The sequence below is a fragment of the Dermacentor albipictus genome, chromosome 8 (assembly GCF_038994185.2).
Source record: "Dermacentor albipictus isolate Rhodes 1998 colony chromosome 8, USDA_Dalb.pri_finalv2, whole genome shotgun sequence".
Lineage (NCBI taxonomy): Eukaryota > Metazoa > Arthropoda > Arachnida > Ixodida > Ixodidae > Dermacentor > Dermacentor albipictus.
Window position 1 is genome coordinate 82,299,132 of NC_091828.1, and position 12,807 is coordinate 82,311,938.

At 43.8% G+C, this 12,807-nt stretch overlaps 1 protein-coding gene across 2 annotated transcripts in view; it reads left to right on the forward strand.

The window, feature by feature from the left end:
• LOC135898644 (DNA-dependent protein kinase catalytic subunit-like) overlaps window positions 1-12,807 on the forward strand; it is a 193,693-nt gene that overhangs the window by 78,861 nt on the left and 102,025 nt on the right. For both annotated transcript variants that reach the window (XM_070523647.1, XM_070523648.1), the window contains exons 43-48: window positions 245-375; window positions 808-1,015; window positions 1,755-1,930; window positions 4,014-4,188; window positions 8,916-8,981; window positions 11,163-11,324. In XM_070523647.1, coding sequence (XP_070379748.1) covers window positions 245-375; window positions 808-1,015; window positions 1,755-1,930; window positions 4,014-4,188; window positions 8,916-8,981; window positions 11,163-11,324 — 918 coding nt within the window. The remainder of the gene's footprint in view (window positions 1-244; window positions 376-807; window positions 1,016-1,754; window positions 1,931-4,013; window positions 4,189-8,915; window positions 8,982-11,162; window positions 11,325-12,807) is intronic.

Sequence of the window (12,807 nt, forward strand, 5' to 3'; positions counted from 1 at the left end):
ACTCTAATTACCTTTGAGCACCTGTTGTCAATTGCACAATTGCAATTTTCTTATCTCTGCTGCACTGTTCATTAGAATCGCAGCATTTGCTGGAACACCTGGTATACCACAGGGCTTTGAGATCTCTCGTATCTCCCAAGGGTGCAGAAGTGTTGCTGCCATCTATTCAGACACTGCTTTTTGTGTGGGGTTTACATTTTCAACTTGGTCGTGTGGAAGAGTCATTTGTCACATTCCTGTGCAGCTGTTGGCTGGCCTCGAGAGCACTGGGAGCACCGTGCTCCTCGAACTCCTGCTCCGCGTGCTTTACCGCGAGGACAAGAGTCACTTCCTCGAGCATGAAGTGCTGCTTTCCCTGCGCCGCACCATGCCAAGGCACGTAACCCCTCCATTCACCCAATAGTCGTCTGTTGAAACTTTACCGTTGGAGCATTACTAACATGGTATTTTCGACTTCATATTTTTGCGTTACATGGAGGTCCTAGATCTCTAAACCCTAGAAAAAAAAAAACACTAGCCCAAAATAATTTAATATAATGGCCTTTCTACTGCCACTTTCAGTTTCATTTATACTGTGTCGGGACCTTGGGAGACCGAAGGTGTTCAGGTGGGAGCAGGACATTGCAACATTATGACACTCCCTCCGGCTCGCTCTATTGCCTCCTATGCTGCAACGCATTGTGATGGCCAACGTAGCAGCATAGCGGATGTATTCTACAGAGAAATTTCCTGTGACCTTTGTTTCTTGCCTTAACGAGCGTCGGCTACCACTGTCTCTTTGACAAATCTTGTCTCTCGACTCCACAGGTGCACCGAGGCAAAGCAACAGCAGCTCCTCACCACAGCCTACAAATGTGCCGCCACTCTGCACGGCCTCCCGACGTCGGCGAGGCTCTCCATCGCATCCAAGCTCCTGCCTCAACTCCTGAGGCACAGCTCCAAGTCTTCGTTGCGACAATTCTTCGTCGACAATGTTACCGCCATTGTGGACACTGTCGCATCAAAGATACGATCGGTACGACCATGTTTTTTAAGGAGAGAAGAAGCCATTATCACTTCCCCATTTCATACTTGACAGGCAACACAGCAGAGGCTACACAAATAATGTGGTCGTAGAAGTCCTACTCCGCGCATTTTGCAGTGCAGTTGTTCTTGATCTGCACGGCTTTCTATGGAACTACTTATCGTGGAACCTATTACAACTACAACATGCAGGCATAAGGTTACATCAAATTACATATTTGTGCACCTTGTGTCTTCTAGTAGTGACACAATGCATTGTGATCATGAGCACTAGCAGTGCGCCATGGCTACTAGTCACTGAAGTATGTCACAATAGCACATTCAGGGGTAAATGGGTTCAGATCTGCAATGCCTTCAGTGTAATAAGTATTTTATGTATTGCCATATTAAAATGCAAGACTTAATGATACATGGAATTACATGATGCAGACCTATGTCTTTCTGTCATATGTGATGCACCTAATTTCAGTTGTAAATGTGAGCAGGGAGGGAATTCTCGTTAGCCTTCGTAGTGTTGTATGCCGTGTATGAAATGGAGTACAGTCTAGCTGCATTGTTTTAAATTCAGCACATCCAGAACTTCTTTTCTTTTTTTTAAAGCTCTTATTGCCTTCTTCTTGCCCTTATGTCCCTGCTTTGCCCTCCCCCAGTTCAGGGTAGTAAACCCGGTACAATCTCAAGGTCACACAGAATGCTGAAAAAGGTGATGCATCACCCATGGCTTTGCACAGGGCTCCGAGTGGGAGTTGGCCAGCAAGGTCGTGGCACTGTCCTGCCTCGAAGTCCTGTACTCTTGTTCGCACAAGGACGATGTCTCTGGAAAGCAGTCGGCTATCAACAATGCCTTCTGCCGCACCAGGGGAGTTGCCACCACGGTTGGCAACGAGCTCACCAAAGAAGTCACCAAGTAAGTGTTCTCACCGCTAAAGGCACTGTATTCTTAAAGCTCGTAATTTTTAATAAGCAGCTGGGACAGAAATCACAAAACTCTTCTTTTGCAAGGGCTCTTTGCCACCTGCCAGCTGCCTTCACTTATAATACGTCTAACATCATGATTGGCTTAAAATTTCTCTAACGAACAACTGTAGCACAAGACCTTTTTGTGAATGTGGGCCCTGTTCTATAACCTTTCTTGAGGCAAACATAGTGTTCAAGGGTTGTAATACAGTCAAAGCAAGTTATAATGAAATCTCATCTGACACTTAAGTACTTTCGTTATATGCAATATTTTCTATAAAAGCGCATGCTGATATAAACTAAAAGTTCCCCAGAAGGTCTAACCGAACAAAGTACAAGTGTGACGCCAAATACCAGTACCACGAGTCACCGAGGGGTCAACCGTGTAAAGTTTTTCCATGGCAGCGGCAATGGTGAGATCAGTGTTCCGCTTCGGTTATCCATCCCTGACAGTTCAGGACTACCTAAGCCGGTGCTTTCAACCAAAGAGCATCGCGTATTAGCCTCGGGCAGTGCTGGACAGTCCAGGATGACAAATCGAAGAGGCCCAATGTGATCACTTAGGATCAACAGGCCCATAAGCATGGTAGATTAGGCTAGTTAGTAATTCTCGCTCTATGGCACAAGGTTTACAGTGTGAAAGCAGGGCATAGGACAAGATTACATGACAAGGTTATCTTATTGCTTGTTGTCATCAGTGGTAATCTTGTCCCATGTACCATATTTACTTGCATAATGATTGCTCTCGCATAATGATCGCACCCCGGAATTTTGTTGTCAAAATTCTATTTTTTTCCTTTCTTGTGTAATGATTGCACCCAGAACTTTCCACAGCGATATGTCATGTGCCAAGTCTAGCTAATGATGATCGCGCTTACCATCTGTCAAATGCTACACAAACGACTCATGCCAAGCAGTTTGCACGCACCAAGCATTCTTAAGCAGATGCCCCATTTCATTCCTTTCATCACTTTCCAGACTTGCACAAAAAAAGCTACAACCAAACTTGCCTTGGCTTTATTAGTTGTAGGCTTTATAACCGTTGGGGTCAACAACAAAAAAGGCGCTTTTTGATTCTTCTCGTCTGCACTCGTGGGCACACAACAAGTTGCGAGCGGCAACGATAGTAGCCACTTTTACACTGATACGTTAGAAGTGTACCCTGTTCATACGCCAGCGCTTGTAACACAGCTAAGATATCCACCCACCCATAGCGGAAGCGTGCCGTAGTAAGATAGTAGTGAAGACAAATGCCGCAGTTTCCGCAGCTAAGAGCGCTCATCTCTGTTTCTGTCCCCTGAAAGTGGTCATGGCTATGGTATTGCCGCAAACTTGCCGATAGTAACGATATTATTCATTAGTGATATTGAAGAAATTGTTTCAGTGCGCGTAATGTACTCACAAAAAGAAAAGAAAATCTCATTTGACACGTTTGACTTGCTCCGCTGGCCGCCATTTTTGTTTTGGTGTCCCGCACAGTTACAGCGGCAGCTGCTTATTTGTTGACCTGCTGTCGTCCCACAGCAAATGCGGGATGAAAAAAAAAATTTTTCTTTTCGTGGGAAATTTAACCCACATAATGATCGCACCCTAGAATTTGCATCAATTTTTTTAGAAAAAAGTGCGATCATATGCGAGCAAATACGGTACTACTTTCGCACTGTAAGTTATGAATCAACAGGCTGACTGGCAGCCTGCAGTCCAGCCAAGCCAAGCCGCAGGCCAAAGCACGCATTTGTGTGCTTGTAATGTGTGGAAAACGTGTCACAAGTTGCTCTTGCTGAGGTTTCAATATTTTGCTACCAGAGCCCATATCATGAGGTACATGTTGACAAATGCTCACTAAGCTATAACCAATAATGCGGTGAAGCTTGCATTTTATGTCTTGCTGCAGCTGTAGAAATCCCACATAAAAAGCATGTCCAGCCAGATTTTAAATTAACGTTGTTGTGTTCTATCATTCATTTCTTGTATCTGTGTTCATTTTATTGAGATCTCACTATACTTTCATGCATGCCATCTCGTTATTCCAGGCACACGAACGTGCTCAAGAAGGAAAGGGGTGAGCTCGGCAGCAGCGAAGTGGATGCGGGCCTGTGGCGCCACCTGCGGTGCGCAGCGTACAACGTGATCGCTAGTGTGGTCTCGTGCACGCAGGTCGAAGCACAGTTTTACGATGTCTTTCTCTTCCAAGAAAAGCCCGAAAAGGTGAGTGGGTCAACTTGCAACTTGTGAAGCCTGTCTGAGGAACCTGTACGGGTTTTGTACTTGGCACTTGCATGGCAGTGTGCAGGGGGACGGCAAATCTTTGCCAACTTTCTCCACCTTGCAGATTTTCACAGAATTGATTCACTCTTTTGTGTAACTTTCAGACTTCTGCAATGTTGGTATATGCGCACTGCCTTGCTTACAGGACTACTTGTATTTTTTTTTTCTGAAGTTGTGTTCTTTCTTTTTTATTTTTAACTCTTAACTTTATCCCTTTATTCGACAGTTGCATTTAGACTCCTGCAAATATGTACATTCGACGACAAAAGTTTATGGAACGCAGTTTCTACAACTAATGTGAATTTCTGGTTTGTTGAGGCATGAGGCTTCTTATATGAGTAGATCAGTGCGTAGGTCGCAAGAAATAATAGAGATTCTAACTTTGAATTCACTACCATTGCATTGTGCTAATTAGACCTAAGTTAGTTAAACCTTTAGCTTAATTTGAGCACACCGGAAAGCCCTGGCAAGAAGCCATACATTGCTATGGAAGGAAAAGTCGTTTAGTTTGAACGTGAAAGCATACTGCTTAAATTAATTCGGCTTCCACTGTTGCCTTCTCACACATACAGCAGTTACTAAAAGCTTGAAAACAAAGATGGTGCTACTGCTTCTCTAGGCAACAACAGGGATGGCAGCAACCTGTTCAGCAGGGATCAAGACTCGCACTCTGCCCTGAGCAATGTTTCTTTGGAGGATTTTGTCAGCGCCAGCTATAGCATTGAGATATGTGGGTCACTGATTGGCAACGACATATACAGTTATTGTAATCTGTATTGAAGTAGTCTGTCAGCATCAGAAGACTGCTTCAAGGTATAAAGAAGATTTGTATACTATATTCATTTTGCCACAATTTGTTCCGTTGACCTTTTGGATGACTCAACCAAGACTAGAGGGCCAGCAAAGATCGTTTTAATGTGATTCGACTATGTAGAATAATAAGTGGAAACATTAGATGTGCAGTGAGACAGACAAGGAACAGGGGTGAGAGACGAGGACAGTCTGTCTCATTGCCCAGTCTAAATCTAATTTGCATGGTTCTAACGCACCCCCAAATCTAACATGCACCCAATTTTCATGGGTTTAAAGTAGGGAAATAAAATTGCACCTGAATGTAAGATGTGCCCAATTTATAAAAGAAAAATATAGCACGCCCTATTTTGCAATCAGAAAAGCAACACGTGCAAAATTTATCTTCACAGAAGGGATTTCTTTTCATAAGTTCCATAATGGAGGCAGTGCATTGTCGTCACCATTTGCACTTCATTGGCCACAGGGGCGGTATTCTCGAGCGATCACTTTTAGCCATACTAGTATCACTTTCACGAGATTTTATGTGACTATGCATAGAACTTGTCGAAGCATGCGGCCTCAATCGTTCCTGGCACTATATACAGATAGCAAGCTTGGCACGGCGACAGAGACGATACGATGGTGGGCACATAGGCCAATGCATTTGGTGCCGAGTTGCGCAATATCTTGCGAATGTGATGGTACAGTCAACTTCCGTTAATCCAATCCTTACGGGTTTGACGAAACTGGTTTAATTACCTGGCGGGTCAAATTAAACAAATTTCCCAACTGGGAAAACCGGGAATTCTCAATGATTTTTAATAGTCAGAAAATACTCCACGAAAACTCAGGAAATTTGTGCTTCTATCTGGTTAAATTAGCTGTAATTATATTGTAAGGGAACGAAGGTCTCACTTATGCTGGCTCGATTAACAGAGAGAAATCATAACAAATTGTCTTTGGCACTGTGTCATTGGCTGGAGGAGTTGCCAGCGTACAGTCAATGACCCAATTTCCGGACGCCCAATTTTTGGGACATGCACAATAATTCGGATGGGTTTGCGGCACCGCCACGTACCTCGTAGAGTCAGTGTATAAGAACATCTGAAATTTCAGACACAACAAACCTTCTCCGTCTGATTTTTCTGACATTTTGCCGTGACCACAGGTCCGAAACGGCATTAATCAAATCCACCACCTCCGCCATTTTGATTATCTCGCCGCCTCGAACCGGCGCTCTCTCATGCAGATCTGCTAATAGCCGTAGCCACCACTGCGGCAGCACTCTAGGTCTAGTTGCTTCGACGTTCGCTATTAATCTTCTTGCAATTCGGTTCCGTGTTTTTCATTGAAACAATTCGCCGCTCTCGGAAACGTCACCGACTCTGCAATTGTAATCGTCGCGATCGCCTTCGAAGCTCAGAAAACAAAATTCCGGTTTGTGAAAACGAGCTTCGCCTCTGTACAGAACTGTTACGCGGTGAAGCATGCGCCAAGTATTGCGGTGAAGCTTAACAGGCATGAGAAAGGGCAATTGTCACGGGACACAGTATGGATTCCTTAATTATACACGCGTGCACCTGCTGTCTCCTGTCACAGTGCGAGCACCATTATGCCTAATAAATGTACTGTCATGCCTTCAGAGCTTTTTCGGACGTGGCTGGGGCGATTTTAGCTCTTAGGAGCAGTAAAAAACATGCATTCATGTTTTGGGATTTTTGCTCGGCCCCTAGGGAGTTTGAAAAATCGAACATTGACTGTACAACTACTGCCCAAGAGGTTGCTTCAAATGGTCCGTGGGGCAAACGCGTGGCAAAAGGAGGATGGGAAGAGAAAGAACCTACGCATTGAGGAATAAGCAGGAAAGAGAGTGTACTACTTCTTTGAAGGGGAGCTTGAGCTCGAAAAGCAAAGTGTTAGCTGATGCCGAGATGCAGGTGTACCCCATCTGAACCAAAATAAACCCTTTAAAGCAATGAAACACAACACTGAGGCATTGGGCATGGGCTGAGAGTACGTCAGGACAGTTGAGGTTGACTTTCCTGCTGCTGAGAGAGAATCTCACTTGGGACAAAGTTCGGGTCTCATACCAGAGAGCTTGCTATCAGTTGATAGACATAGCTCATATTCGAAGGTATTTGCATCTGTATGCATCTCTTTTTAATTGTGTTTGAATATGTTCTACTCAATATGCAATGGGCGTTACCATTTTTTCGAATATATTTTATTCGCTGTGCATTTTACTAACCCCTCCCTTCTGTTCTCTTTTTAAATAAAGTAAACACTACTCCTTACCATTCAAACTGAATTAAATCCTTGTTTTTATTTTTTGACATGCTTGCTAGAGAGTGACAGCATCAGGCAACATGGTGTGAGCCTGTCTTGACATAAAACAAAGTTCTGTTTCACTCAGGGAACTTTGCAAAGGAACTCGGGGGGAAAAACCTGGGAAACTCGGGGAATTTGGAAATGTCAACTTGGTAGACACCCTGGTTTGCCTTTAAAGTTAGCGTCGCCGCCATGCAATTGTGTTAAGCAATAGAGCATACCTATCAGGGAAAGGTGCCGCTGTTTCGGGACATAGTTTGTGTTTCTTTATTTACACAAGCACATGTGCCATCTCCAGCCATAGTGCGAGCACTGGGATGACTTATAAATTTACTGGCAGGCCTTCAGAGTTTTAGCTAGACCTCCCCGCCTTCCATTGGCGTCAAACATCCCCTCGACTTTTGGTTTATTTCCTACTGCCCATCTTTCTGCTAGCTTTCACAAAATGCAGATGGTTTTTCTATGCTTCTGAGTGCACGGCATATGTATGTGTAATTAAGGAATGCTTACTAGGCCCTGTTAACAATCTCATATACGAGAAATGCATGCCAGACGAAACTAGGGCTTAAATTGCCACAGCAATGTCAGAAACAGCTCTGAATGGCTGGCAGTATGCTTATTAGGCGTCTAGGTGCTTGTGGTGTGACTGGTGATGGCGTATATGCCACTGTATAATTAAAAAATGTATATTATGTTCTGTGACATAGGCTCCTTTCCATTCTTGGTATGCTTCAATGCAATAACTTACATATGTTTTACTGAATAACACAGCTTTGTTGCAGAAAAAGGCTGACCAGTCAAGTCTGAATTATCCAGCGAAGGCAAATTTCGAGATCAAAATAATGAAAGTTTGGGCCCATGAAATGTATGGACACCGATCAGGACTTTTGGCCGAGATCAAATTAACCGAAAAATCGAATTAACGTAAGTCTGATGGATATTTAGATGTGACTGACTGAGAATGAAGCTCCAGATCGCAGTTGAGGGCAAAATGAGCCGACAGCAAAGTTCACAAAAACATGCTCTATCCCCATTTTGGGATGGCAATGACGCTACATTTGATTGTTCTAACAGTAGAATGTTGCGAACACAGGAACGCAGTTTTGGTTTTACGTTAGATTGTAACGCACAGGCAATTTTCGAACCAGTTTTGTTATAAAATATTTGCGTGTTAGATACGTGCATATAATATTCTATTAAGGGATTCGACTCTATATGCCAAGAACACGCGCAATATGTACAGCCTTTTTGGCAAATCCCGTTTTCCGTAAGCATTTGTGACCGACTGCATACTTTATTTACATGCATCCACCACATACGAATGGCAGTATTGCCCATTTGAGGCTCAGCAACTGCTGTTTGCCCACTTTTGGCACGTCATTGACGCTAAATATAGTCATGCTCTGCTCTCGCAAGATGTAGTGCAGCACTTGTGTCCTCCTCAAAATACGGATTGGCCTTGGGCATTCGACTTAGTACTGTTCACTTTGCTGTATGAAAACTAAGTGTGTAATTCTACCTTCTCATTATTGTCACTGTGCTTTCAGGGCGAATTCGTTTGGAACAATATCACCGATGAGCAGAAGAGGTACACATTCCCACTGGAACTGGAGGTAAGTGATGCACAAAAGTGCAATGTACTCCTTTTAATATGAACCCAGAGATTGCTTGTCTTGAAAGTTTGTCAATAGTAATCCACGGAACTCAGCCTGCTTTTCCTGGTACACTCAAAGGACCCCAGCTCAGCTAAAGCAAACAGAATTAAAACCAAAACACAGGTATAAAAAGAGACATTTGTTGGGTTTACATGACAAAAAAGAAGAGTACTGTTTCATGCATTCTAGCTTAAAGAGACCCTAAAAGCAAATATTAAGCAAAGCTAAAGTGATATATTAGTGCTTGAGAATTTGTGAGGCATCAATATTATCGCCAACAGAGACTTAGTATTAGAGAAATTGGGGTAAATGCAATACACAGTTAGAGACTCCCCTGGGGCACTCAAGTACTTGCCTGATGATGAAGTCACTCATTTAAATTCTGTCACTAGTTCTCTACCACTCGTTATAAGAACATCATTGTATTGCCCAGTTCTATTTATCCAGTTCTATTTCATTTTTATAAAAAAGAATTCATTGACATTACCTTGACAATTACGTAGGCAGGCGAAAGATTTCGTTTTCGCTCGACTCTGCGCCATCAACACTTTCGCGTCTCAGTAGTTTCATTATCCCGTAGTACTGCATCCATTTTTCTAGCTTGCAAAACTCACACAAGCTGCAAGTAGCAGAGAATTCCACTTCCATATGATGTCGCGGGATGCTCGAACAGTCCACCCCACTTGACCAAAAGCAGCAGCAGTGGCGAATCCACCGCTCTGCCTTGGCTCGGATTCTCCATGGCCGCGTGCTTGCGTTTCATTTAAGAAAAAAACATACGACGATCTGACGGGCACCATTTTACTCAACGGCAGCAGCAAAGGGCAGTGCTGGCGTATGCAAAGTCACCATTCCACAGTTAGGTGGTGGGAGATTTGAACTGCGATAAAGGTATTTGGGCCCTTCAGATGCAAATTTCTCTGAGACTAAATCTTTTCTTGGCACAAAACAGGCGTTGTGAGGTTTCTGTAATCATATTTGAACAGTCCACATCGATTTAGTATTTGCCTCTAGTGTCCCTTTAACCTATTGAGTGATTGTTGCCTTCTGGCTCCATGCAAATCTGTGCACTACTACCAAAAGCTGGCACTGCACCTAGCTTGTTTAAAAATTGTTCAGTGCCTTCATGTCATTGACAAGTGCACACCAAAGTATTCAGGACATAATCATTTGCCTCATCAGTGTAGCTGGCTCTAGTGGCTGCTGGGAAGTGTCCTCACCTAATTGCCAATGACCAGAAGGACATCAAGGAACTGGTCAACCCGCCACAGTAGCACAGTGGCTACGGCACTGTGCTGCTGTGCTCACGGTTTCAAGTTTGATTTCAGCTGCAGCGGCCTCATTGTGATGGGATCAAATCGCAAGAACACTCATGTAATTAGATTTAGCTGCCCATCAAAAAGAACCCTTTGTGGTCAAAATTGATTCCGAGTCCACCGACTACAGCATGCCTCATAATGAGATCGTGGTTCTGGCACATGAAAACCTCAGAATTTAGCTTTTCGCAGGTTCTGTACCTCGAAAGTGGCATAGTCTTCACCCAGCAGTGCGCATACCAGCCGAGGAGAAGCGCAGTGAGTCAGTGTAGTGACAAGGGAACGTAGAGGTGTGCAAATACCAGGAGTTGGCAGATGAGCAGCAATGATTGGTTTCCACATGACAAAACGAGCAGAAAAAATTGTGCGGGGAATCGGCACTCATAATCACCGTCTGCAAGGCAAGCACCTGGTAAACACACGGAACCATCATTTGGGAAGCCACACCATTCTAGAGGCAATATAACACATGCAGCACATTCTTACTAGAAGGCTAATGACCGACAGTAGCGGTCTGTGAAATGAGTACCGCTTTTCTTTAACAGTGTATTAGTTTTTTAAGAGGTATTTGTTAAGACTTTTTGTAACGAGAATCTAGTTTCAGTGTTGCATTTCTAAGCACTAAGTCGCCCAAAGCACAGCTTGACCATCCTGCTGTTAACAGCGCAAAATGTAGACGGTTGTTGAAAGTCAGCGCTTGTGGTGTCTTCTTGTCTCATCTCTCGTCTACATTTTGCGCTGTTAACAGCAGGATGGAAAACCAACTAGCCGAAGCTGCTATTCTAGCCTGACCATGACATGCTCTGACGTTGCATAACTACAGGCTCCATTCCAAAGAAGCCGTCAAGTTGTAGGTGTGACGGAAGAGGCGCAGGAAGATGGCAGCATACGTCGGTCCTCTGGGAGGCGCAGTCTTTCGTCGTCCCTTCAAGGAAGCAGCCTCGCCAGAGAAGCAAGCCAGTATAGCCTCTCGGCAGGTGGACTGGTGAGTCAGTCTTAGGATTGCTTTGGGACGTAGATCCCTCCATGAATCAATCAATCAATCAATCAATCAATCAATCAATCAATCAATCAATCAATCAGTCTTAGGATTGCACAAAGCTTTGCTGCAAGCACCCAGAGAGCTTCTGCAAGAGGAAGTGCATCGAGGCACATAACATTATTCACATTACTCTATGAAGCTCCAAATGAGTATCATGAGGCTGCGAAAGCATTCTGAGGGGTTTTGCGATCGACCAGATTCAGTGAACATCTGTAATATTTACGTTTTTCTTGTCGTATTGTTTTTCTTTCTTCCTTCTATACAAACAAGGGAACATAGATACAGGATGCAATGACTAAGATAAAATAAGGAGATCTAACATTTTGCTAAATGTAACAAGATCAGTTGTGGGCAAGGTATCGTTAGGAAAGTTATTCCAAGGTGCCCATCACTTGATTGAGTTTGCGTGCGACCCATGACATACCCTTGTTTTGTAATACACATTTTTAAATGTATTTTTACAGCCTGTTATGTCTCAGATTGAAAATTGTATGGTACCGAATTTCTATTATGTGAGCTGATGTGAAAGCTACATACCGCTTTGGTCGAGGATTTCTGCGCTCCAAAAGTTCTGTGCTAGATGCTGGTGTGTGAAAGCTAGGCACCGTCCCTTGGTTGAGACCTCTCACGACTGATTCAAGTGACAGGCAAGAAATTCTGGCATGGCTTTGCGATCAGAACTGATGCATCACTGTGCAAACAAGAAAGCACTTAGTGCATCTAATAGGGTAAAACTCTGATTTTCACACTCAACCAGCTGTACTCTGTCCCACTGACATAATTGCGCTGTCTTGACTCTCTGTAGCTGACGTGTGACACTGTATGGCATGACCACATAAAGCCTACAGACAGACCACCGATTGGGCTACGGTGGCGGCTATCGATTCGTTCAATAACTTGGGTATTTATGTTTACTGGATCTAGCCCTAGGAGTGTTAGCCAGTGCCACTCAGAGCCAAAGTGGACGGATGCCGAACATCCTTTTTTGCCCGATGGCATCACGCAAGATGTGATCTTAGGAGAGCAGGCATTTGGCTAATAAACCCTCGCATTCTGCCTAATGACATTAAGGCTGCCAGATTCGAGACCTTCGCAATGAATGAACAAAGAAGAAGAAGGGGAACTGAGGGGATTGATTTTGTTAATCATGACCACATAATGCCAGCAGTAAATGAAGCCAAGGAAAGCATTGGGGAAGTTACCTGTGGTTTAAATTGGGATGTAGAAAATAATGAAGAAAAGAGAAATGAAAGTAGATGAAAAGATCATTTGTCACTGATGGGAGCTGAACCCACAACCTCCGCATTTTGCGTGCGTTGCACTAGCAATTTGCAATCACTGTCGCTTCTTCGCAAATATTTAAGGCCGATAAATTTGAAACGGCAACGTTTTAGCTTCTGCTGTTAAACCGAACATTGAATCTGAA